The sequence below is a fragment of the Mauremys reevesii genome, linkage group 23 (genome assembly GCF_016161935.1).
Source record: "Mauremys reevesii isolate NIE-2019 linkage group 23, ASM1616193v1, whole genome shotgun sequence".
Lineage (NCBI taxonomy): Eukaryota > Metazoa > Chordata > Testudines > Geoemydidae > Mauremys > Mauremys reevesii.
In genome coordinates, this window is record NC_052645.1 from 18,695,962 (window position 1) to 18,721,460 (window position 25,499).

A 25,499-nucleotide genomic window follows, 5' to 3' on the forward strand; every position below is an offset into this window, starting at 1 on the left:
AAGTGGTCCCATGCCTCCCGAATCTCCAGAAAGAAACCTAGGCAGATGCAGAGACTTTCTGCAGCAGCTGCTTAGGCAGCAAGAGGTTTGTTTGCCAGAATCAGTCAGGCGGATGGTTCCCCTCCAAGCAGAAATGATGAGTTGCTCAAAGCCTCCTGCCCCAACCCCGTTATCCTTTCAGAGCAAGGAGCTGTTAGCTTTGCAGCACAGACACGCTAGGAACCCAGCCGAGAAACATCCGCTCGCAGAAATCGCTAACGCTCGGCACTGCTGGCGGAAAGTTAGGGGGACATGAAGAGAGAGGCAGCTGAAAAGGTTGCCTTGCAGGGATTCTTTGAGAACATGTCTCCCCACATCCCAGGCTCATGCCAAGCCTGTCTGTTATCAGCTCTCTCTGCTAATGATATCTGTAAACACACCAGCCCCAATCCAGGGAGCAATATTTCACTTCTACAGTTAGAGCTGAAGCCTCTGGCTCCCAGGCCCTCTGTGCTTTGCTACAGTAATGAGCTTTGTGGCATTGTGCTGGATGTAAAAAAATAATGAAGACATTTGTCATCCAGGAAAGCACTTGTTTTTAAAAGGGTGGCGGGAATCCCTCTCTCTGGCCTCACTGTTCTCTTCTGCGGGCGACTTATTCCAAAACGGCTTGTTCTGATTTGCTAAAGTCACTGTCACAATTAACGAGCTGCCTGCACATGGCGAAAACCTTCGCATTGGAAACAGCCTCAACTGGATTCTGGCCTCTATGGATCACTCTGGGTTGCAAAGGATGGCCCTGGAGGACAATTTCCCCAGTGCAGGAGCACTGCAGGGGTGGCATAGATGGCCCTATGCTTCCCTTAGTATAGGGGAGTGCTGGGGGCAGGAGGTGGCATGCTGGACAATGGAGAATCAGGCCCTTAACTGATGTCTGAATTGCTGATTATTAAAGCACAGGCACAAGACAAAAGGTCTGATTCCCCATCACATTAGTTCTTATTTGCCCAGTGCAAGTTGAGTTTGGTGTGAAAAAGTAGCAAATGAGAATTGTTCGCTGACACGTACCAGTGGTCATGTTTCATGCCCACTTTGCAGGGCTGGAAATGACTCACATAGGGTGCAAGGAAGCTGGGAGGGGTAGCGGGGAGAAAATCAGGTCCCAAGTGGTTTGGAGTTTGTTGCAGAGGGTGGGGTTTTCAAAAGCACATGGCACTGGCCTAACTCTGTTTTCTCTGAAGTCACCAGCAGATCTTCCATCCCACTGGTTTCAACTGGCGCAGAGTTAGGCTAATGCTGAAGGCTTTTGAAAAAAATGGATGTGAATTAAAGAAGAAACTTTCCAAGTGGCCATAAAACACTAAGCAAATCACAAATTGTTCTGTAGATACGTCCTTCAGAGAGGATGAAATTGCCTCTTAATATTTCCCCCCTTTTAAGTGCAGGCTAAACTCGGTCAAGTGGAGCTGCTAGGTCTAAAGTGGCAACATTAAAAATTAACCACTTCCTCCTATTGCCTCTGCTCCAGCTAGAGTCCCATCTCCTGCGTGCCTTGCTCTCAAGGGGATGGAGGGCTGCAGGGGGTGGGAGTGGAGCTTTACACAGCTCAGGCAGTTTTTGAATTCCATCGGGGAGGGAATCCGCTGATTTTGTGAGTGAAGACACTTGGATGTGGGTGAAGAACAAGACTGGATTCTTCTCCCCTGATGCCCTACCCCAGATTCTCATTATCACGTGAGGTTTGCTTATCAGGACATTTCTCAACCTGTGGGGGGAGAAACCCCACTCTGGTCCAGAGTTCCGGAACAGCTCAGCTCTCAGGGAGGCACCAAGATGAGTGGCCAGATCTTCAAAAAATCTGCCTGCAAGTGTTGAGATGGGAGCTGAGGGTTCTTGTGAACCTATCACTTATTTTGACACCTGAGCACTTTTGAAAATATAGGCCTGATTGCTGGCGATGACCACTTGGAAATCGGTTACCGTGAGTCTATCCCTGTCTGTTGTGGACACGGGACATCCCATGTATATGTGCATTATCCAAGTGATGTGCGGCACACGGGACAGCGCTGCTGCATGGAGCAACAGCTCAGGTGTGGAGCATCTGACTTATCTGAATGCATGAGAGAGAGAAAGGAAGAATCTGAAGTTACATTGTGAGGAGCAATTTGTGAGTATGAAACCTCCCCCTCAATCAATGCTCTTCACAGAAGCACAATAGAAGCCATTGAATAGCAAAGAGTAGGCTGCAGTATTGACTTTGCTGTGTTATTTGTTATGTTTAGAGCATTCGCTGCAACGATTTATTCATCCTGTGCCACAGGACAAAGTTTACTCTTTATCGGCACCCACTGTCCACAGTTCTGGAGGCTGGACCGCTGAGCTCCAGCTGGCTTTCCAAGTCCTGCAGGATCCAGATCCCTCCTTTGTTCAGAAGAACATAGATCTGAGAGGCCTCATGGCTTCTCTTCTCCATCTGGAGGCCGGGTGGAAGTGTGGTGGATTGTCCCGCCCCTGTGGGCCTGTGAAGAAGCAAAGGGTCATCACACTAACCCTGGCCAAGTCTCCTGGCCTTCTCACCTGAGCAGTGAGGGAGGGAGCCACTCCAGTGCCCGTCCAGCTGGCACATGCGAGTGGAGTTGCCAATCAGACTCCGCTTCCCCAGGCAGCTATAGCGGATGACAGACCCTACCGTGTACCTATCACCTGAGATCTGGGAGTGGGGCGGGGAGCCAGGATGGCCACAGGAAACCACTGAAACAAAGAGAACAACATTATCGCTTGCATTACTATCTAACTGCAGGGGACGAGGGTTCAAAAGGAAGGTGCAATGGGTGCAGCTGCAAAACACTCCCCTTTTGCACCCACAAAGTGGTATTTGCAGACACAGAGCAACCAACAGTTATGGGCCAGACCCTTCAGTCGGTGTAAATCAGTATAGCTCCACTGACTTAGAGTCAGAGTCCTAGACTTTAAGGTCAGAAGGGACCAATATGATCGCCTAGTCTGACCTCCTGCACAACGCAGGCCGCAGAATCTCACCCACCCACTCCCGCAACAAACACCTAACCTATGTCTGAGCCACTGAAGGCCTCAAATCATGGTTTAAAGACTTCAACAGAGCCTCACCAATTTACACGAGTTGAGGATCTGGCCCTGAGTGACCTTAGCATGAACTGCCCATTGAAATCTTGCATACCCTTACTCCCTACTCAGAGGAGCTGGCACAAGAGTCATGCACCACTGAGGTGCTCAAAATAAAGTTGCAATGGAGCACAAACCTTGCATTGGTCCCCAGGGTGGATTTCACCGGGGCTGGTCATGTAAACATTTGCACAGGGGCTGTCCCAGGTCTGTGCATGCAAATACTCAAATGCACACCCAAACAAGGATTTTCCAGGCATGCACTTTGCACGTTCCCATGAACATCCATCCCTTATTAACAATGAATATTTACACACTCACACGCACATATCCCTCGGCAGTGTGGGATTCTGTCAACACATGGCCATATTAGAGGCAATGTCACACCTGATGAAATTACTCTGGCAGCTTGTAAGAACCGCTCACCCTATGATTGCTAGTAAAAACATTGTTAACAATAATTAATTGGTTTATTTAGCTTAGCTATTAGGGTAGATGAAGCTTGGCTGTTCACAAACAAGCTGACAGCTCTAAAGGCGATTAAATATGATCTGATCTAAAAGAATCTTAATGTGAGGGCCACATGCCATTAGGATGTCTGAAGGGAAATATCAGCAAAGGATGCATTTCCCCTTTCTGCGTAGGTGGAATGCATGATGTGTACTTCAAGAAAAAGAAAAGGGTGCGGATGTTTATATACAGTACATGGGCACTGAAAGATACTGGCACAGAGCTGTGACTAAAACCAAGGCCTTTTTCAAAAGAAATGAGTTTGATAGCTAATAAACTCATACTGTAACTAACAATTCCATAATGGATACTCCAGCAAGCACATCTAAGCTAAAAATCTGTGCTCGTATTGGGGGTTGTAAAGCATTTGTACAGACAGTCGGAACAAATTTCTTCCATTGTGCTAGATTTTGCTGTGGTAGATTTCACTTATTGTATCAGAGTCCCTCTTCCGCCCCTTAGAGAACAGGATTTTTTCCTTCTCTAAAATACTCACTAACCAAAATGCTCAAAGCTGGGTTACCTGAAGGTAAGGTTCCTGGGTCTACATTTTAAAAAGTGAGTAGTGATTACAGGTGCTAAATAAACTGGCCTGATTTTCAAAGGTGGTGAAAACACCCATAAAATCCTCTGAAGTCAATGGAAGCTGTATGTCCTCAATGTTTTTAAACCACAAGACCACGTTTATTTAGCGGCTTGGCTATGGATGTAAGGAGCCCGGCTTGAGGTACCCAGGTATGAGCAGGTTGGCTATTTGATTTGAGTGCCTGTAGATTCTAAGGATGTGATTATCACTTGTCAATTTCCCATGGCTTGTGCAGCATGCTTGTAAATGTAAGATGGTGGCATGCTGGTAACAAAGGAAAAGAAAATATGCCAAAAAACTAGTTTTTATGACTTGGTGGGAAAAGGATAAATAAATAAATTAATAATAATAATAATTAAAACAAAAGATTGAGGCTTTGGAACAGCTCAGCTGAATGAAACTTAGGTGGCTAGGTAGGAGATTTGATTGTCCTCCTCCATTTCTGACTGTTTGACCTATTTGTTCTGCAAGGTACAACTCCTGAACAGCAGATGCACCAATTGCAAGTAAAAGAAATCCTAATGATTTTACTCTTGAAGAAGGAATGTAAACACGAAAATCAATAACCTTCGCTCATCTGGAGCTGGTGTGTTTCCCTTTCACCTCACTTGCCCCCTGTCCCTACCACATAGCCTTTCTTCCTTGTTAAGTGCTTTATGGGTTTCATGGAAAATTTACTGGATCCTCCGAGGAGACTTTAACTGAAAGGTTATGTCTAGCTGTGCAGGAAGTAAGCACATTCATAGAGAGGTTCTGCTTTCTCTGTCTGCCTGAGCGGCTATATAATTTGCAATCACCTTTGCTGGGTTATAATGATACATTTGGTGGCTTTGGATTTTCTGCTGGGGCCCATTAGATGCATGGTGAATTATGCCATTTTCTCAGGGCCTAATCCAATGCCCATTGCAATCAGCGGAAAGACTCTGCAGTCAGGCTCCAAGTGCAGTGTGACTTAGTTGCTAGAGCACTGAACAGGGACTCAGAAGACATGGGTTCTATTCCCGGTTCTGCTGCTGGGTGACTCAGGCAAGTCACTTTGCCCTTCTGTGCCTCGGTTTCACCATCTGTAAGAAGGGGAGCGTGATACTGACCTCCTGTGAAGTGCTTTGAGATCTACTGATGAAAAGCATTATGGAAGAGCTAGGTATTACTAGTCCAGCATCCCCAGCTGCCTTACTTGTGTGAACCTCCTGTACTGTATTACAGATCTTGTCTCTATCTATCTGTGGGTTTTGTACACTGCCTCTCCCCCATTGTACCTAAGCACCATAGGATTGGATGATGCTGTACTACTTGAAATTTGTCATTGTTGTTATAAAATGTTTTTCTTACATGGTGTCTCATCCTGTCTGGTTCCAAACACCAATCTTCGGGGTTATATGGGTCCAGACTTGGTTGGGGCTCAGAGTTCTTGGGTCTAATATACTTTTAAGGTGACAGCAGCATGTGTGCACGCACACGTGAGCTATAAAGCACTCATAAGCAACAACACACCCCAGGGTGCATTACCGAGGCTGCCCTCTAGGCATGCCTCATGAGACAGAAAGAGTTCTCCAAGACCTGAGCCCAAACTGCACATCCTGCAGTGTATTCAAATATTGTTTTGATCAGTTCTGAGTGCTGCGGCTACTGGCTCAAAACCACACAGCTCAGAGCTCCCATCTCCTAAATCAGAGTGCTCCCTTAACCCAAGCCTTGGCACAGAATCTCCCATCTCTCTTCACTGTGCCTTTATGTATAAACATCTGTAACTAACTTAAAGGCAGCAAGCATTAAGGTTACTTTAAGGGGGAAAAAAATCTACAGCAAGAGTCAAGAAGCGAGTCCCTGGGAACATGCATTTTGCAAAAGAGTAAGAGCAATGAAGGTGGTTATTTCGATACTGAACTGACGCTGCCTTTCTCCAAAGACATGTGAGCGAGTGGGTGGGTGGAAGTTTGGATGTGTATGAGCTGTGCTAAATCTGCTGTGGCTAATTACACGCTGCCTTGCTATAAATTCCCTGTGTGGGATCCACTGGAGAACGGACGCTTCTCTTCGCCGCCTACAATATTGTCGTTGGAGCGGAATGAGGTCAGGAATCCAAACTCAAAGGCGTCTGCATTTCATTGGTGGGTGAAAGGATCCCTGCCTAATCTAATCTCTCCCTAGACCATATTTTTTCCCTTCTAGGGGCACCATCCAGAGCCTGGTGAAGTGGCTAGGAAGACGAACATTGACTCCAGTGGGCTCTGGATCAAACCTTGTCGGTATCAGTCAGCTAAAGAGTGATGGAAACCCTTTGGGATGAAAGGCTGCAATGGATCATGTGACTATGACTTCTTTAGCAATGCCCTAAACAAAAGGGTTAGGCTCTGAACAACTTACAGAGACACTGTGGGAGGGACCGGTCCCAAGTGCCATCCCCCTGACAGGAAAGTACATGTGTGCCCAATAAGTAATATCCATGGCTGCATTGATATGAGACAGTTGTTCCAAAGCTGAATCTGTGAGGACCACTTGGCTGCACTTGACGGATGCTGTTTTCCAGGTGCCCGGGGTCAGTACAGTTTACAACTGCAAACAAATAACAGAAAACAAAAATACAAAACAAAGGGTGTAACAAAGAACAAAGGACTCTCTAAACAAGGAGGAAAAGGGGAAGCAATCTCAAGTCCCACATTCTGCAGTTTGGGGTCTTTCTTTTTTCCATCTTTAAAAAAAATAATCGAACCAAATAATTGGATTTAAAAGAAGAGCTCATCTTCTGGGCCCGATCCTGCCACGTGATGTGCAGAGACAGAGCCTCGCTGACTGGCTCACTGCAGGATCGGGCAGTTAGCGGGCAGGTGACTTTACCATTGACCAGGCAGCAGTAGGGACAGAGATAAGTGGCCTGATGGAGTATAGAGGAACAAAGTGCAGGGATGGGGAGGGCAGAAGGGAATTTGGTAAGTGAACTTTAATGCTAATACTGAAGGAGGCAGGAAGCCCTGGAAATGAGAGGAAAGAGAGGTTAGCATATGGGAACATGACTGAGTGTTTCTGGGTCAGATCCTCGGCTGGTATGGATTGGCGTATCCCCACTGACTTCAATGGAGCCTATCTTGATTGAGACCAGCTGCAGATCTGGCCAAGTGATTTTTTTTTCTTATTAGCAATTCACACGTCAATAGATTGGAAGGTGGTAGGGAAGGGGGTGAAGCCTCAGGATCGGGATCAGCTCTGGGGTGAATAGGTGCAGTGCCCCTGAACCCCGGGGGGGGGGAGAGGAGGGAGAGGGGTTGTATCTGCTTATGCCACATAGGAATGTTTGGCCTTCAAACATCACTCTTATGTTCCCACTCAGCTGCAAACTCTGCTTTATATTGACCCATGATGGTATCTAACTGGATTTCAGGAGCCAGGAGTAACCAAGGACGTGGCACAGAGAGAAACAAAGTCTAGCTCACCTTGATCACAGGGTGTGGCATTTGCACCGTTCCTTCATCAGCAAACCCCGCATGGCATCCTCTCTGTGCTTCCCACTTACCCGCCCCTGCTACCTTAATAGCCCCATGTCAGCTGAAGGAATGACTGAGCAGGAAAAACAAAGCACAGCCCCAGTCTGCAAGGGTTTTTCCCTGGGCCAGAGTCGCAGCTGGTGAAAACTGGCGGAGTTCCACCCACATCAACAGACTGACGTGACGCTGAAAGCGACGGAGTGGTGCAGATTTACACCAGTGGAAGATCTGGCCCAGGGCTTGTAACTAGAAATCAAGAAGTTCACGATGAGACTAGAAGAGGAGCCCCCGTGAGTGGAACATACCCATGCGGCCCCTCTGATACACCCACGTGCTTGGGGGGCGGGGGGGAGCCGAGCTGCTGCTATTCCACTGTCACAACCCCATTACGCTGCACACCTGAAGGCATTTCTGATCCTTGGACTATAGCCCGAACCACCCTCTACCCCTTCCAGCACATTCATACGCTCCAGGCCTCAACCCCAGTGGTCGAATGAGGGCCAGGGGGAAGACGAACTTACTGCGGCAGGTGGGCAGGGAGTTGCTCCACTGGCCGTTCGCCAGGCACTGTGACTGGGATGCCCCTTCCAAGTGGTACCCGACATTGCATACAAACTTGGCCACGTCGTTCAGGTTGAACTGGCTCCCCTGCGTCAGGCCGTTGGCTGGGTTGCCCGGGTGACCGCAAGTGATGGCTACAATCAGAAAGTGGAGACGTTACCTCTGTGGTCCTCGTGGCTGCAGAAAGTGAGCCTTCAGCCTGGAAGGAAGTTCTCAAGGAATAAGGTCACCAAGAAAATACCACCATATACCACAACAGCCGCCCTCAGCATGGAGGGCCATGTCTTTGGAACGACACTGATTTATACCAGCTGGGGAGCTCTCTCTCTGTTGCTACTGCTGGGGGTGTTTCCTAAGGGAGTTCAGCACTCAATTCCCACTGCATTTCACTGTGATTTGGGCACCTAATGCCCCTAGGCTCCTCTGAAAATCCCAGCATTATTATTCATTCATTCACCGAGCACCCACAGATGTGCTAGGCTCCACCGAGACATTCAAAGCCATGAGGCCTGATTCTTCTCTCACTCACCCTGGTGTAAACCAGAAGTTACCCCTTTGAAGTCCATGGAGTCACACTGGGCAGGGGGGGAGGAAGGGGAGAGGAAATAGATTTAACAGTAAGAAGAAAATCAGGTTCCTGTTACCTAGCACAAAGAGCGCACAATCCAAACAGCACGAGATGAGAGAGAGGAACAAAAACCCTCCTGCTTCAGGGTGTAAATCAGCTTTTAACTGATGGGGGTTAGGAAGAAACCCATCAGCAGATTATCCCAGAATGTCTACTGCAGGGTTTTCTCACACCTTCCTCTGAAGCAACTAGGGCTGACCACTGTCAGAGACAGGATGCTGGGCTAAATGGCCAGGGGTCTGACCCAGTGCGGGATGCTTATGTTCTGAAGACAATACGAGGGGTAGGGTGGGGACAGAGAGACAACGGACACAACAAAAGGATTATGTGGACAACCAGTAGAGACAGTGCTTGGATTTAATATAGGTTTGGTTGGCTCATGGCTGGTTGGCCCCCTTGCCCCCGACAGAAGCATGGTTGGCTCATGGCTGGTTGTGCCCCCTTCTACAGAAACAGGTCTTAAAGGATTTAAGTCATAGCAACCCTACTGCAAGGAGTAAAGTTGGGGACCGTTACTCCAGAGTACAGCAGTATTTTTGGTCTGCAAAGGAAGCTTGAGGATTTTCAGCTTCTGGCCAAGTTAAGAACATGGCATCCTTCGATAGTCAATAAGAAAGCAACACTGATTTGAGGACATAGGAATTGCCGCAGTGGAACAGACTAATAATCCATTACTAGAAGTCCGGTGTTTTGTCTCTGACAGCAGCTGTACCAAATGCTACAGAGGAAGGTGAGAAAAAATAATATACCTGGTCAATTGGGCAAGACTAAACCATGGGGAGAGAAATTTCTTCCAGACCCTAGCTGGTAACTCGTTTAGGCCTTGAAGCATGAAGATTGATAGCATTTTGATGCTACACAAAGCAGATGTCAGGCTCTCTCCGAGGTACCCATGAGTCACCATTAGGGTCCTATTATAGCAGTTGTGAACTAGGTGGTGGATTCTTTGTCAACATAAAAAGGAGAGTCTCTTTAGACTGCACCTATCACAAATTCAAGTTCATACATAGCATAGCAACTGTTGTGGAGCAGGTTTAAGAAAAGAAACATTAACAAGGCAGGGAATTATGATAGGATAACACAATGCCCCGCTTCTATATAAATAATGACACAGCCTCAAGGCATCTATTTTCAAAACCCAACAATGCTCTGTTTTAATTACTTTAAATGCATGTTACCCCAAAGGGCTGCTGTAGTTTTAATTACTTTGAGGTCATCTTTGAATATCAGGCCCCTGCTCAGGCTGCCAAAGAAGGAAATGAAGCTAAGCTAAGCAACTGAAAGTGCTATTAAGGCCCCTGTGTTAGAAAGGTAGGTCACCAGCGCGAAGTGCATTGACGCAGTCAAGCAATGGGACCTGCTTCATTCTAATGGGCTGGGCATTCAGACCTTCTGTTGGATTTGTTCCATGAGAACCCAACCGACCCATGAAGAGGCATGTGCTTTACAAATGCTGCGGTTTAATTAATCTAACTGGCTGAAGGTGTGGTTTGAAAATTCCCACCAGTCAACAACGGTTGGCTACCCAGCAATCTGACTTACTGGCCCAGGCTCATTACTCACCTAGCAAGCTAAATGTGCTTTCTCCGTCTCATTGTGGGTCACAGATGGCTAGTAAAGACGAACCAAAATCTTGCCTCTAAACACTCTCACACTTTGGGTGTATTTGGAATCTGGTCTCAGGCCTTGAACCCAATTTTCATCTGACATTTATCCTCATAACAGAATGAAGGAAAACCCTGGGTACAAATGGCCCTGAATTTTGGAGCATCCAAAAGGTTTGCAGTTTGAGCCCAGCTCTAACATCAGACTGTATTACTTATTGTTTTGCAGGGCAAAACATTGTTTTGTTATTGGCTGCTCTGTATCTTGCTCTGAAATGGATGTTGCTACAGCACAGATAGGTGAGGTTGGAAGCAAACAACTGGCAAACCAGGATATGAAATATATGGACTGCGTCATCTGTTGATTGGAAGATATTAACATCATAGTCAGAAAGCCAGGGAGTTATTTAATTAGCTTATTTACTGAAAAGAAAAATTAGCATTTTAGGCAAGGTGACTCCTAAAAATGTATCATGGGATAGGGACTAATTCTCCTCTCACTAACACCTGTGTAAATCAGGAGTAACTCCACTGATGTTTAGAAAGTTGCTCAGGTGTAAATGAGGTTAGAATCAGTATTTTGAGCCAGATTCTGGCCTCAGGTCTAAATCCAGACTAGCTTCATACATTTTAAGGCCAGAATGGGCCATTACGATTTTGTCTCCTGCAACACACAAGTCCAGAGAACATCACCTGGTCACTCCCACATCCATACCAATATCCTCTAATTCAACCACAAGTTATCTTTTAGGCAGACATCCACCCCTGCCATGGAGGTTTTTCTATATGACTTCAATACGGTTTCACCAGTTTGATACCAGTGGAACTGAGATCGGAATATAGAATGGTATTATTCCATTCCAATGTACCTCCCAGGACATGGTCCTCTGGCACAGACACAAGTGCAGCAACTTCATAAGCTCTCACCAGTTAAAAATATATGAAGAAAAATAAAATAAACCCAAGAAAAAGGCGAGAGGGTTTGTGGATCTTACACTGAAATGGGTACAGAAAATCAACGGTCAATATTTCAAATCTCGCCACTCACGCTACACATACAAAGTATTCTCTTGCACATGCAGGTGAGATATTTGTGCACACAAGCACTCATTTTGCATTCACAATGGTTGTGGGCACCCGAGGGAGGCAACACACATGGCAATTTGTGAATATCTGGCCACAGGTATTTTAGCAAGGGGAAATTCTTTGTGCAGTAGGGATCTCTTGAACAGATGGTAGATTAGAGGCACAAAATCAACAGGGGGACAGCTCATGAGAAAGCCCATAAATCACAAGTTAGCAAAACGAGGATGCTCGCCTACACAGTTTGCCAGTCCTATTTTGTTCCCAGCATGGTGGCTGAAATCATCCTAGCTCTTCGGAAGGCCCTGAGAATTAATTTGTTTGCTTCCAATTCAGGGCATCTTTTGGAAACCTGATTACATTTTATTCTCTCCCTTTTGGAAATGAGTTTTAATGCTTGTGAAAGGTGCCAGATTCACAGCCCTTGAGGCTGGTGCTTGGCTAAGGAGAGGACAAGCGGTACAGAACGGGCTGCAGCCAACGTTCCTCATCCATGTGTCTCAACTTTGAGCCGGAAGGACTGCCTGCAGGGGTGAGATGGCAAGTATCCTCCATGCTGACTCAACTCCTTGGCAGTGCAGCTGAGGTTACCAACACACCAGTATCAGTTCAGAGGGGAAGGGGGATTTTTTTATTGTAGGTGACAGGAACTAGACTCAGATTATCTTCTCAACCCACAGTCATTAATACAGGCCTCGCTGGCAATCATTTCTCACTAGGGCTGAAACCTTGACTGATCACCTAGATGCAAAATGTTCCCTCGCCAACCGGCTCCAACCAGTCCTTCCTTGCTCGTTCAAGTGCCTTTTCCCCCAGTTGCTCTCTCAGTCTCTGACCTCCTAGATGAACAATGCCCTGACACTTCCACCTCTGTCCCCTTCAGTAGCAGGGCTAAATAAACCTGACAACATACTTACGCACACAGACAGGAGTCTTTCCCGACCAGTGATGGTCCTGCTGGCAGATCCTCACAGACATCCCAATGAGGCGAAAGCCAGGGTTGCACTGGTACACCACGCTGCCTCGGTAGTTGTAGTTCTCCCCGGTGATCTGCCCGTTGACGATGGGGTTGGGTATGCCGCAGTGCCCGGCTGGACGGGGCACACAAGAGGATCCTTTCAGAACTGTGCACACGCAGAGGCCGGTGGCCACAAAGCAAAGGACTTCTCATTTCCAGATATGGGGCCTGACCCGGGGCCAATGGGTGTCTTTCCAATGACAGGAATGTGCTTTGGGGTCAGGCCCGGGGGCATTTCCTAAGAAGGTGAAGAGGCCTAGTCCCCACAAAAGTAAATAAAATAGCAACAAATAAAAATAAATGTCTCACTTTTATAAACCTCTTCCATCTTCCCAACCCAAAGCTTGTTACACTCTGATCAGCTGAGCCTCAAATCCTCCTTAAACATGTGCTTAAACCCCTTTGAATTCAGTGGAAGTGGGACTTAAGCGCATACATAAATTCTTGAATTGGGCTTCTGGTCTCTCATTCCTTTGTGAAACAGAATTCATCACTTTACACAGATATCGCTCCAGCACCTACCCAAACATTTCACTTCAGTTCCACTCCAAAGCCCATTAGCCATGCATTCCCGCACACGCGACCCCACCAGGGTATAGCCAGTATTGCAGGAGAAGATGGCCGTCGCACCGTAGATGGTTAAAGTCCCAATCCTGTTCCCATTGGGAGGCGTTGGCAGGTCTCCACAGGAGATAACTGAAAGAGATCCCAAAGCATGCAGTAAGGAAGAGCGGCTGGGGAATGCTTTGGAATGCAATGTAGTCTGCGGAACCAAGTGTCACAAATTATTACTGAGGCCAAGAACTTATCAGGATTGAAAAAGAGGATTAGACCTTTACATGGCTAATGAGAACATCCATAGTTACATGACACAAGATGAAAACATATGGGGTATAAACCCTCATGCTTCAGGACATAAGCCAAACTCTAACTAATGGGGTTCAGGAAGAAACATCCCCTATGGACTGGTATTTCCAGAATTGTCCAGTATGGGATTTCTACAGGATTTGGCAATGGTCAAAATCAGAGACAGCATACTGGACTAGGCAGTCTGATGCATGTTGGCTATCTCTATATTTTTGTATTTCAGATGCCTTTTGGGAAGATATACAGAGGTGACATTTAATGGCCTGACATATATAGGAGGTCAGGCTAGAAGATCTAATGGTCCCTTATGGACTTAAACTATGAATATTCAGGAAGCCTGAGTTCTAAAGAAACTATGAAGTTGACATCAGAAGTGTGATCCCAGAGACTTCCATATTTATTCTCTTCCAGTGACTGCCAGATCTGCTTAAAAGTCAAACGATATATTCCGGGGAACGTGCCCAAAGTTTGGATGACCCTCCAAACTTCCCCAGCGATTGGGGGGAAGTGTGTATCCAAAGTTTAATTATCATGAGCTGCAGACTGAGGTCCCGCTCACAAAGTTCAGCTCTGACCCTCTTCAAGCTTTCTGTCTGGCCAGTCTCTAATATTTTCAAACTCCCTAACGCTTCGAACTCAACATGAGATTTGAGGATTGAGCTGGGTTCTTTTTGCCCCTTCTCTTGCCACCAAGATTCTGCAATTAGAACTTAGCTGACAATGCTCCCAATGAGGCAGAATGGGAGCTGACTCACTCCCAGAACAGGTTGAGCCCTGAAACGCCAACAAGAGCAAAACCTTGCATCTGACAGTGAAGTCGGCAGCTGCATCTCCAGATTCAAAGGTTGAGTAAAAGTGCCATTTTGAAGGAGTAATTTTTCTGTCTCCATCTGCACTTAAGGAGAGAAAAAGACCTTTCACAAAGGAAAGATCTAAGACACAGCAGTTGCATCCGAACAGACAGGATGCCTGGAGGAGTCACTTAATTCATTTGCCAAGAGCGTTTTGATTTAAAGATCTACACAGTTTGCCCTTGTGAACTTGGCATTTGTGTCAGATTGGAAGCTCAGGTTGGATTTTCAAGTAGGATTTTTGTTTGTTTGTTTTAAATGCAAACTCCACTATGGCACTAATGGCAGCTGGCGGGCTGGGATCTGACAGCAAAGGATGGACAACTGCATTTGGGTCCACGTAGAGCGGTTCCAATTAAATTAAGAAGCAGATCAACATGTGGCCCATCCTTTGCTCCAAACTTCCTTCTACCGGAGGAATTTGGCAGCACAGTAACTAAGGCAGGGGTAAGGGTAGGATCAGTGTGTGTGCATGCAGGGGAGGGGGCTTGTGGGCTTGGTGTGTGGGGGGAAACAGATTCCTCTGCGAGATGTTTAACACTGCAATTGCCCATAAATAGGCCACTGACATTTGCCATGCTTACTTTTACACGTTGGCATTGGGTCGCCTATGCTCCACGTCCCGTTGGCCTGGCACTTGATGACCCGCTGGCCCGTGTAGTAGTACCCAGGGTCACAGATCAGCATGAGCTGGGCGTCGTACTGGTACTGGGTCTCGTAGGTTAGCCTCCATCGGCCATGTTCCACCGTGATGCTGTTGATATCGGGGCAGGTGACGGCTGGACAGCCGCCACAACAGTGGAGGAGCAAGGGGGGAGGGGAAAGCAGAAACACAGGAATTAATTAATGATTTCGCTTTGGGGCTCCTTCTGCCTTAGGGTTTGTAACAGGGTGTGCTGGTCCTTTAAGGAAGGCTTCAGCACCAGCCCAGCCTGTTTCTGTTTACAGCCCACAACCAGGAAATTCTGGGAGACATAGTTTCTAGGTTTGATGGGAGTTGGTGGCTTGGCAGCAATGGATGCTGGGAAGGGGAGAGAGGATGCCTGCTAAGAAAGAGGTCAGGGGAAAGGAAGCTCTTTCATGTCTTGGTCCCCTTCTCCCAGCATGCATTGCTGCCAAGCCTACATCTCCCAGGCATTATTCCCCCCAGAAGTGCCTTGTTCTGGGCTGAAACTGGACAGAGACTGTGCTGGGCCTGCAGCCTCCCTTAAAGGGCCACCACACCCTCTTTTTACAGGGCTTCTTCTGTCCTTTGCCTGAATATCTGATTTTAACCTCTGAACAGAGCTAATTACAAAACAGCCAGTGGTAACCTGTGAAACACAGAGGGGTAGTGTTAGGGTTTTGTCACTCAGGGGCCGTCCAGAAGTTATGTAAGGCATTAGGGGCGGGTCCTTAACTTTTCTTGTTTGTTTTGCTGTTACAGAGTGTTACAAGGGGCGGGTGGATCTTGAAAAATCACCCCCAAAATGTGCTGCAGAATTCAGGAACAGCCCCTAGAGGGCGATATTGTAGCTCTCGCTCACATACACGTTCCATCCAGCAGAGGGGGCCGTGCTGCACATTTTAGAAGACCAGAAACAAAGCCGTAAACGTAACGTTCCCTTGGCTGGAGAGCCTTTCTAAACCACCTCGCGGATAAGGTGACCGGGCCCAGCTGGGGGCTACTCACCCATGCACTGTGGAGGGATGTTGCTGTTACTCCACTGCCCTGTCTGCAGACACTCTGTGGTGGACTCTTCTGCGGCTTGCAGGTGGAATCCCTGGTTGCAATGATAGACAGCTTTGGTACCCACGGTGTACTCCTTGCCGAAGACAACTCCGTTCTTCGGGGCTCTGGGCACTCCACAGGAGACAGCTGGGGAGGGGGAAAAATACTGCCCTCTGAGCTGAAATGTTGATAGATAGTTAATTAATGGACCTGGGCCCACTCCAGGTGCCCCCACCAGTGGGGATTCCAAGCCAAACTGGCCACAGTTGGAAGCCAGGGCACTGGGCTGGACGGACCGTTGGTCTGACCGAGTATGGCCATTCGTATTCAGTGTGGTGGGCTGGAGTTCAAGGCCCTGAAAGTGTCTGGCTTAATGGGACAGCAGGGACACAGAGAGCGAGCGTGGAGGGTTTGGAAAGGGGGCTGGTCCTAGGGGACAGAGGAGTGGATGCAGAAGCCTGTCACCCAAGCACGAGGCGGATTGGAATGCTTGTGTCAGCGCTCCGGGTTTTGTACAACACGCCGCACGTCATGCTGACCTCTTCCCCTGCCCACAGAGCTGGAAAATTGGGCAAGCAGAGGCTGTCTTTCAATCTCCTTTTCTTCATCAGCATTCACAGTGGCTGGAAAAGTGGCCCGGGGCTCGCTTCCAAAAACAAGTGGGTTCCTGCCCCTCTCTTCTCGAGTCCGGGCTAAGACGGCAGCTGGTCCATTTGGACTGGTGAGTCACAGGCCCTGACTCAGAGCCGACTCGTCTGGACTGGGGTAGGATGGCAAATGGGAATGGAGAGCTTGGGCAATGTTACGCTGCCGTTAGAAAGCAGCCAACGGAGCCTCGCTGCAAATTGCCACCGCAGGCTAGGGAGGTGGAAGAAGATAACAGGACTTTTAGAAACGGCCACTTTGGGGTGGACCCCTGCACCAAACAACGGCACATGTGGGTGTCTCTTTTTAAAAGGGTCTAAAGTGAATTTATTACTGGAGTGACCATCCCTAGAGAAAGAGCTTCCTCTGCTCAGCCACTGTGTGGGCACACTCAACGCACGTACAAAGGAGGGCTTGTAAAATGGGGAAACTGAGGCACAAAGGGGCACCGTGACGTCCCCAAGGTCACCCAGTGGCAGAGCCACGACTAAAACCCCAATTCCCTGAATGCCACAGAGGTGCTCTAGCCACTAGGTCACAGCTGCCGCATCCAAGCTTCACCAGGATGGGACCCCCTCTAGTGGTGAGAGGAGCGTCCAGTCCTCCTCCTTCCTCCTCAACTGAGATGAGGGCCCTGGTGTGCTAGGGGCTGTACAAACACACAGTGAGAGACAGCCTTGAAGGGGTTAAAAGCCACACAGACAAGGCATGCAATGGGAGAGTACTGATCACCCCTCCAGGTGGGGAATGAAAACACAGAGAGGTGACGTGGCTTGTGCAAGGTCCCACCCAAGGGCATCTGGAAGAGCAATTCACAGTCCAACACTTCAGCCTTCCTCTTATTCACCCTCCAGGCCATGAAAGGTTGCAAAACTCAGAGCCAGTCAGGAGAGTGGCTTTTTGTGATGTGGGCTCCATTGGGCATTGAGTGGACAGACCCATCTCATTTCATTCTGCACAGACCTGCTATTGGTGGCATGGATTTCCACCCTTAGAGGTGCAAAGCGCTTTCATCTCATTACCAGCGCTGGAACCACTCACTGCTCCAGCCTGGAAAGCAATTAAGCAGCACCTAACATAAGCTGGTCTTGCTCATACACGTGGGTAATCCAGCAAGCAGGTATTAGCGGGATCAGGCATATCCCCGGTTGAAATGATAATCACACGTATGTCACTTCAGCGAGCTAAGGAGCTTGATGAATCCAGCTAGGAGACGGGGTGTCTAGACAAGTTGCCCTGCTGAATACCAATTTCATTCAGAGGTGAAAGAAGATGGTGCTGGAAATTCGTATCATTCTTAGCCTGTTAGCTGTCAGTCAGTTTGTAATCACTTTTTTTCACGCATTATATCTGATCAGAGCAATTGAAGGGGTGACCACCAAGCCAATAGCTTTTCCTCTGGTGTCTACCTCACCCTGTCTGCCCCTCGGAGTCGAAGAGAGAGAGGAGAGACAAGGAGACGGTGGTGTTTAGGGACTTGGCCAGAAAGAAAACTCAGAAGTGAAACACTAATAGACTGATCCAAAGCCCATTAAAGTCAGCGCAGGTACGTTTACACAGTAAAAAAACCCAACCCACGGCGGCGAGTTTCAGAGCCTGGGTCAACTGACTCGGGCTCGCACTCCAGGAGGACAAACAGCCGTGTAGACATTCCCCCTTGGGCTGAGCCCGGGCTCCAAGACCCAATCCCCTGGCCGGGTTTCAGGGCCCAGCTCGTGCCCAAGCCCCAACACCTGCACTGCTATTTTTAGCTGTGTTTCTTTGCGATGCAGACCTACCCTGAAAGTCTTTCTATTGACTTCACCGGGCTTTGGAGCGGAGCTTTAGTGTGCATGGAACCGGAGAGCGGAGACTGCTCCGTGCTTTATGCTGGTGCAGGGATCCTTTAGCACCAATGCCTTTTGCAAACCAGAGGACCTAGCGGCTGAGGCAAGGTACTGGGCCTGAGCAGAACCAACTTCTGCCACAAGCCCCCAGCATGACACAAGGATTATCATCCCCATTTGGGGAAACTGAGGCATGGAGCGCTTCAGGCTGGGCTTTTCAAAGGGGCTGAAGAGAATTGGGTGCCCAATTTCCATTCAAACTCCATGAGATTTGGACGCATAATTTCCTAAATTTCCTTTGAAACCCCCCAACCTTAAGCTGGGTATCCCAGGTCCCACATCTGTAAAACGGGTATAAGCATCCCTCTTTCCTCCCACCTCTCCTGCTGTGTGCGCGCACAGCGCCTGGCACAATGGGGCTCTAGGAGCTACAATACACATAATAAATAATATTGGAGAAGTGACACCAAAGCAACGAGCAACACAGACGTAATATTGGGGAGGGGGTGATGACAAGAGAAGCAGCAGTAGAACGAAGGGGCCAGACTTGCCTCTCTGTTGTGCTAATTTTACCCTGGGATAACCCCACTGCAGTGACACCATGGGACCCAGAGGAGAATTAGTCCCATGCTATTTATGGGCTTCCAGCACTATAGCCGGTTATTTCTTCTTGTTATGCTGGTTTCCTTGTGTCTCTGTAGCTGCCGGTTTGATTTTATTTGGACACCTGCTATTGCATAAACCCTGTGTGGACACAGAGGATAGTCAGCAATAATCCGGGCCAGTCAGGCCAGATGTACTTAAATAATAAGTTCATTACGCTACTAATCCCCTCCCTTCCCCACAAAACCCTCTTCACCTGCAGATGGACAGGCTGAAATGTGAACAGTCCACCACAGACGGCTGGTTGGGCCTTCGGATATTCTGCTTGCTGCATGACATGGGCTCTGGCGCCCTGCACTTTGCAGTGGAAGGATGCCTCTACCTGCAAATTTGGCATCCTTGAACAGAATGTGGGATTATTTAGTCTTTATTTACAGGGCCCCAGCATGGAGCAGAGAGGCTTGGTTTTCGGGATTGCAGTAAACTTGCCATCTGCTCCAGCAGTGCATTACCCAGGTTGAAATGCAAGCACCGCAAGCCAGGGGAGTCAGAGAAGAGGATGGGAAAGCAAAGTCAACATATATCTTTGAGGGACCCATTCGGAGCCTAATTCTCAGGATGGGGGAGAGGGGAGCTGCTGGGGAGGGAGTGGGAAGGTATGAGAGCAGTGTTTGCAGGAAGAATGTGTGCTAGGGAAGAGGACACACGCTTTGATGGCAAACATGTAGCTGTGATTGCAAAAACAAGGCAGCTTAAAAATAGACAGCAGAGGTAGAAAAGATGTATTAGATCGTCTTGTATTGTCCCCTCTGTGCCAATGCACGATTGCTCCCTGCAGAATGTTCTGTACTAGTTCCATAAATGTCAACCAGGACAGAAGAGGCAATAAAGATTACTTGGAGAGGATGGCGAATGGAATGGAGGATTATGAGCTGGCAGAAGGGGGCTACGGGAAATGTCATTGTTAACTAAACCATGTGTTTATGGGGACCCCAGTTCCCATCCTCCTGACATGGCTGATTGTCTGAGCAATTTATTCCATGTTGTGGGACAAGTTCCCAAATCCCTGCTGTGTGATGCTAGCTACTGGAAAAGAGAGAAGCTGAGGACAGCCAAAAACAAAAGGTTGCCAGTTGGCTGAAAGAGAGCAACAAAAAATACGTGCTGGAGTTCATGTACAAGCCAGCAATTGATCTCATCTCCTCAAGGCCAGATGGGGGAGCTGCTACCACTGTGAATTATGGTAATAAGTAGCACTTAGCTAGTGCTACTTATCTAGTACTACACAGAGCTCAAAGCTCTCGATCATGGTGGGGAAATAGGATTTGTATTTTAAAAATGGGGGAGAAACTGCAGCACAGAGAGGGGAAGTGACTTGCCAACAGTCATGCAGAGAGACAAGGAGAGAACCAAGGTGTCCTGACTCCCAGTCCTGTACTCTACCCACTAGTCGCAAAGGATGAGCTTTCCCACAACGTTACCTATCTAATATTTGTACAGAGACTGGGCCATACGCATTCCTGAGGTAACTCTACGGAGCCGGTGCAGTCACACCGGGGAGGCGTTTGGCCTGCTGTGCATTGATAAAAGAAGTAACCCAAATAAAGGGCAGAGTGTTAACCCTATCATTGCCAGGTCTCCCTGCGCACTCCTGCTGCTTTACCATGAACCTTTCCCTGGAACATGCCAGGTGCCTACAGGGCAGGGTGCCTGGCTGAGTCACACCCAGGAAATTGATCCACAGGCACAGGCAGGTGTTATCGGTGAAGCAGCTTCAGAGCGAAACTCTGCTCGCAGGCAGCACTTGCCTATCCAGAGAGGCCCCCGCGGCTTTAGAAACAGCCGTGTTCCTGGAATGACTCTGGAAGGAGCAGGCTTCATGCAGGCTCTGAGCTGCCAAGCTCTCAATAACACCACAGGGGCTTTCTGGCTTCCAGGGCTTGTAGCTGTAACTAATGGACCGCACAACTCAGGGGAGCTTTGACAGAGTCAGCTTCAGCGCCATCCCCGAGGGAGGCCGAATGGGACTAAGGTCCCCGTCCCACTTGGTGCAGCTGCAGGGCATGTCCCCCACAATCCAAGAACCAACACACTCTCTCTATGCAAGTAAAATCTCCCCAGTGCTTTAAAATTTCCCATCTTGCAGGAAGGCAGGCGTAGATCCTCCAAGGTATTTAGGCACCTAACTCCCCTTCAAACCCATGGGAGTTAGGCTCCTAAATACTTTTCAGGATCTAGGCTGGAGGGTGGTTTGGTTTGGTTAATAGGAATGTGATCCGCAGTGTAAATCACCTTTTAGGGCAGGTGCGAACTCAAGGGGCCAATCTAGTAAAGGCTCAGGAGTGTTATGAGCCTCTGGCGCAGCAACAAGGATGGTGGGGCTTTCCTTTAGAAAGATTTCAGCAAGTAATTCCTGCTTTCTCAGGTACCAGTTAGAAATTCTTCACACTTGGTTTAATGTCTCATTCCGCCGGGATTCATGAGCTATAGTTGCCATGACAGCCTGCTGCTAATATAACTAACTGTGTCCTACTGTCTGATTCAGCTGCTCAATTCAACTAACCGGCTCTTACCCCAGTTTGTATTTTAGACTGGGATTATTCACTTGTTTGCCCCAGCCGCATCCCTTATCCACCTCTTGTTAACAGCACAGCTTTCCGCGGCTTGGATTGCTTTACCCCACTCGACCTTCTGTTAGAACAGACTCTAAAAGGGAATTCAGACCAACCAAACACAGAGCAGCCCTTGCAATTGGAGAGGGTGGATCCCAGGGCAATCCCTAGCAGTCTGGAGTGTCCATATCCCCTCCTGCCCTCTGCAGTTGATTGAAAAACGAAGAAAGAAGTTAGCAACATTTTTGCAAATTTTACTCCTGAGTTTTTTGTGTCGAAATTTCAATTTTCAACCAAACAACATCACCCCGAAATGCTATTTATCAAAAAATGGTTAAAAAATAGAGACAATGTTGCAAAATTTCCTGTTCCTCCCCACACAGCAACCATTTTCATCAGAGTTTTGCATTTTGAAAGATGTAGCCATCTGGGTTTCTTTCCCAGTCCTCAGAGAAGCTAAGGTGTAAACGGACAGGATTTACAAAAGAGCCTAACACCCAGGTTTTTAATGGGTGTTAGTCACCTAAATACCTTTCAAAATCTGGCCCTAAGTAATTGAGGAGCACAAGTGTACCTTATGCTCCTAAAACACTTAAGCATCTCTTGAAAATCCCATCCTGAACTATCCTGCTACTCCGCGGGGTAACGGATAACACTAGTATAAGAACACCTTGCCTACACGGTACCTGTTCTCTGTTCAGTTTCAAGAACCATCAATACAATGTTGATTCCCCAGCGTTACATTCACTTGGACTATTACAGGAAGAAACATTCGGAGCTATTGGAAAACCCCGTCCAGATAAAGAGGAGTGTTTTATCAACAGAGAAAAGCAGGGTTGATCGTGGGATTGAAAACAGGTACAAATACCAAAAGCAGTGAGCGGGGAGGAGAGAGCTGGGTTTTAAAAAAAAAAAAAGGATGGAACACGGTGATGCAACAGGTGATGTTCTGGCGGGAGCTTTCCCCTCTGATGCATGTGCAAAGCGCCGTGTGCTAGAGACACATGATCAATAAGAGAGAAATTCACAAAGGACCATTATGTCCCAGCTCCTACTGAAAACCAATGGGAGCTGGGCACCTACCTGTCATCTGTGCCTTGGGAAATCTCCCCCTTAGCACACAATAATTAGCTGAGGCTGGGATTTGCAGATGTGCCTAAGGGAGTTAGGAAGCACAATCCTGCCACTGAAGCCACAATCCCACTGCAGGTCAAGGAGACCCATGCTCCATAGGTGCTTCTGAAAACCCCACCCTAACCCCGAAAGCCCTCGCTCCAGGCTGGGCTGTACCATAACCCAGTTCTTCCACAATGGTACATGTTGTGACTCAGGCTTGGAACCCTGCCCCCCTCCCTAAGGCTTCAGAGCCAAAGCTCTAGCCCAAGCCGTAACGTCAACCCCACCTCCTGGCCCCTTGCTCGCCCTGAGTGAGCATTCCCCGCTGCCCATACCCGCAGCCAGAGGCACCCAGCGAGCAGGGGGGAAAGGGCCATGGCAGTGCAGTTCTACCCAGCCCATGCCCCCAAGCAAGCCAGCGCTTCATCCGAGCTCAGACTGAGGAGCTCAGGGGATTGGGTGTCCCCACAGGAATTCATGTGTCTTCTCCCCACCTTGGCACAGAGGAACCGCTTCACTCCAGTGGTAGTAGCCTTCAGGGTGCCTTGAGCACGTGGTACCGCTGTGGCCAATGAGACGGTAGCCCGCGTCGCAGCCGAAACGGATCTCGCTGCCTGGCTGCAGCCCAGTATGGCCGAGAATCGAGCCATGGAAAGGGGGCGGAGGGAGGCTGCAGTAAGGAGCTGGAGAAGGGGGAAAATGTGTCAGACACACACACATATATTTTGGAACAAAAGAGGCGCCATGTCGAGACAAATTCTCCTCTCTGTGCTTAGGTGTTAGACGGCGTTTGCTTTGGTCTAAGATCTTACAAGGAAAGGGAGGGTTTGCAAAAAATATAAAGCCAAAGGGGGAAATGTTACAATGGCACAGAATCAGGAACGGGCATCATTAACAACAGTGCAAAGAACCCGTCCACTCCGCGAGTGATTTCCGGACATATTTAGGGCAAGACTGTAACATTATTGTGGCCTGCATCAGGGGCAGTGCGTAGCTGTCCTGCTCCAGCAGCAGACCAGGGAGGGAACTGTGACTCAGAGACACACTTCCATCCCGGCTCAAAGGGGAAGTAAGTGCTACACTGATCTATGCCAGATGACTTCCCCGCTTTGCACCAGCCCAGGGCTGCTGGCATGTTGGGGGAATGGAGTCCAGGCTCGGCCCACCTGCATGGGAGAAGGAGCAGCCGTTCACGGAGACGGCCCTTACAGCACCGTGAGATGCAGGACCTGACCCTGCGAGGTTCTGAGTGCCCCCAACTCCCACTGGATTCAATGAGTATTGTGGGTGCTCAGCACTGCTCAGGATGGGGCCTTGAGAGTGCTCTGCACAAGGGGCGGGGGTGTTCTTGAACACCGAAAGCCTCTGAACGCGGCTGATTTCAGGTTCTGTTCCAAGTAGGCAGGGTTGGTCTGATGGTCACACGCCCTTTGAGCAAACTGGGGCTGGACCCAGAGCCAGTATTACAAAGCACCACAGCATTCTAGAGGAAGCACTGAAAATGCTGCCGGTGACAGTCCAGACGCTGCTGTGCTTTTCGGAGATTCCAAGGCCAGAAGGGACCACCGGGATCATCTAGTCTGACCTGCTGTATAACAGGCCAGAGACCTGCCCCCAAACCATTCCCAGTGCAGACCTTTCAGAAAAGCATCCAATCTTGATTTAACGATTGTCAGAGATGAAGAATCCACTACAACCCTTAGTAGATGGTGCCAATGGTTAATTACGCTCATTGTTAAAAATGTACGCCTTATTTCCAGTCGGAATGTGTCTAGCTTCAGCTTCCAGCCATTGGATCATGTTTTCTCTGCTAAATATTTGTACCCTATGTAGGTACTATAATCACGTTACTCCTTACCCTTCCATCGTTAAGCTAAATAGACTGAGCTCCTTGAGTCTATCATTAGAAGGCAGGTTTTCTAATCCTTAATCATTCTCCTGGCTCTTCTCTGATCCCTCTCCAGTTTATCAACGTCCTTCCTGAACTGTGGACACCAGAACTGGATACAGGATTCCAGTAGCGGTTGCACCAGTTCCAAATACAGAGGTAAAATAATCTCTCTACTCCACTTGAGATTCCCCTGTTCATGCATCCAAGGATCACATTAGCCCTCTTGGCCACTGGGTCACAGTGGGAGCTCATGTTTATCTGATTATCCACCACTACCCCCAAATCTTTTGTAGAGTCACTGCTTCCCAGGATAGAGTCCCCCCCCATCCTGTAAGTCAGATGGGAGCTATCATTCAAGTATTTTTTCTTGTATGGGAAGCTGGGCAAAACTCATTTTTGCAAGTCTTTTGGAGATAAAAACAGGTAAAACTCAGTGAGCTCGAAAGAGTTTTGCTTTGAGTTTTTATGTTCTCAGTGGAGGTCCAGGTCAGAAATGAAAAAGGAAATGTTCACAAGCCCACTCTGAGAGGAGCAAAACCACCACGATTTACCCAGCTCTGGAAATTAGGAGTAATGGCTGGTAATGAAATATTAATTGATTCATTTACTGAGTAATGTCATTTATTTATGACATTCACTCAGGGTCGCACTCTAGTTTTATGGCTTTCATTAAGTAATTGAAATTTGCTAGTTTCCAAAAGATGCTAATTAATTTTGAGGAATTCTTAGTAAACAGTCAGTATCCAGTAATTGGTTTATGCTGGATGAGACGTTAAAACTCACCC

At 48.2% G+C, this 25,499-nt stretch overlaps 1 protein-coding gene across 1 annotated transcript in view; it reads right to left on the reverse strand.

The window, feature by feature from the left end:
* Positions 1-25,499, reverse strand: part of CSMD2 (CUB and Sushi multiple domains 2) — a 607,094-nt gene that overhangs the window by 41,433 nt on the left and 540,162 nt on the right. Inside the window, exons 50-57 of the mRNA XM_039511298.1 lie at positions 23,318-23,506; positions 15,983-16,168; positions 14,895-15,089; positions 13,115-13,288; positions 12,492-12,665; positions 8,220-8,393; positions 6,584-6,772; positions 2,557-2,730 (exon numbers count right to left, since the gene is read on the reverse strand). Of these exons, the coding sequence (XP_039367232.1) occupies positions 2,557-2,730; positions 6,584-6,772; positions 8,220-8,393; positions 12,492-12,665; positions 13,115-13,288; positions 14,895-15,089; positions 15,983-16,168; positions 23,318-23,506 (1,455 nt within the window). The remainder of the gene's footprint in view (positions 1-2,556; positions 2,731-6,583; positions 6,773-8,219; positions 8,394-12,491; positions 12,666-13,114; positions 13,289-14,894; positions 15,090-15,982; positions 16,169-23,317; positions 23,507-25,499) is intronic.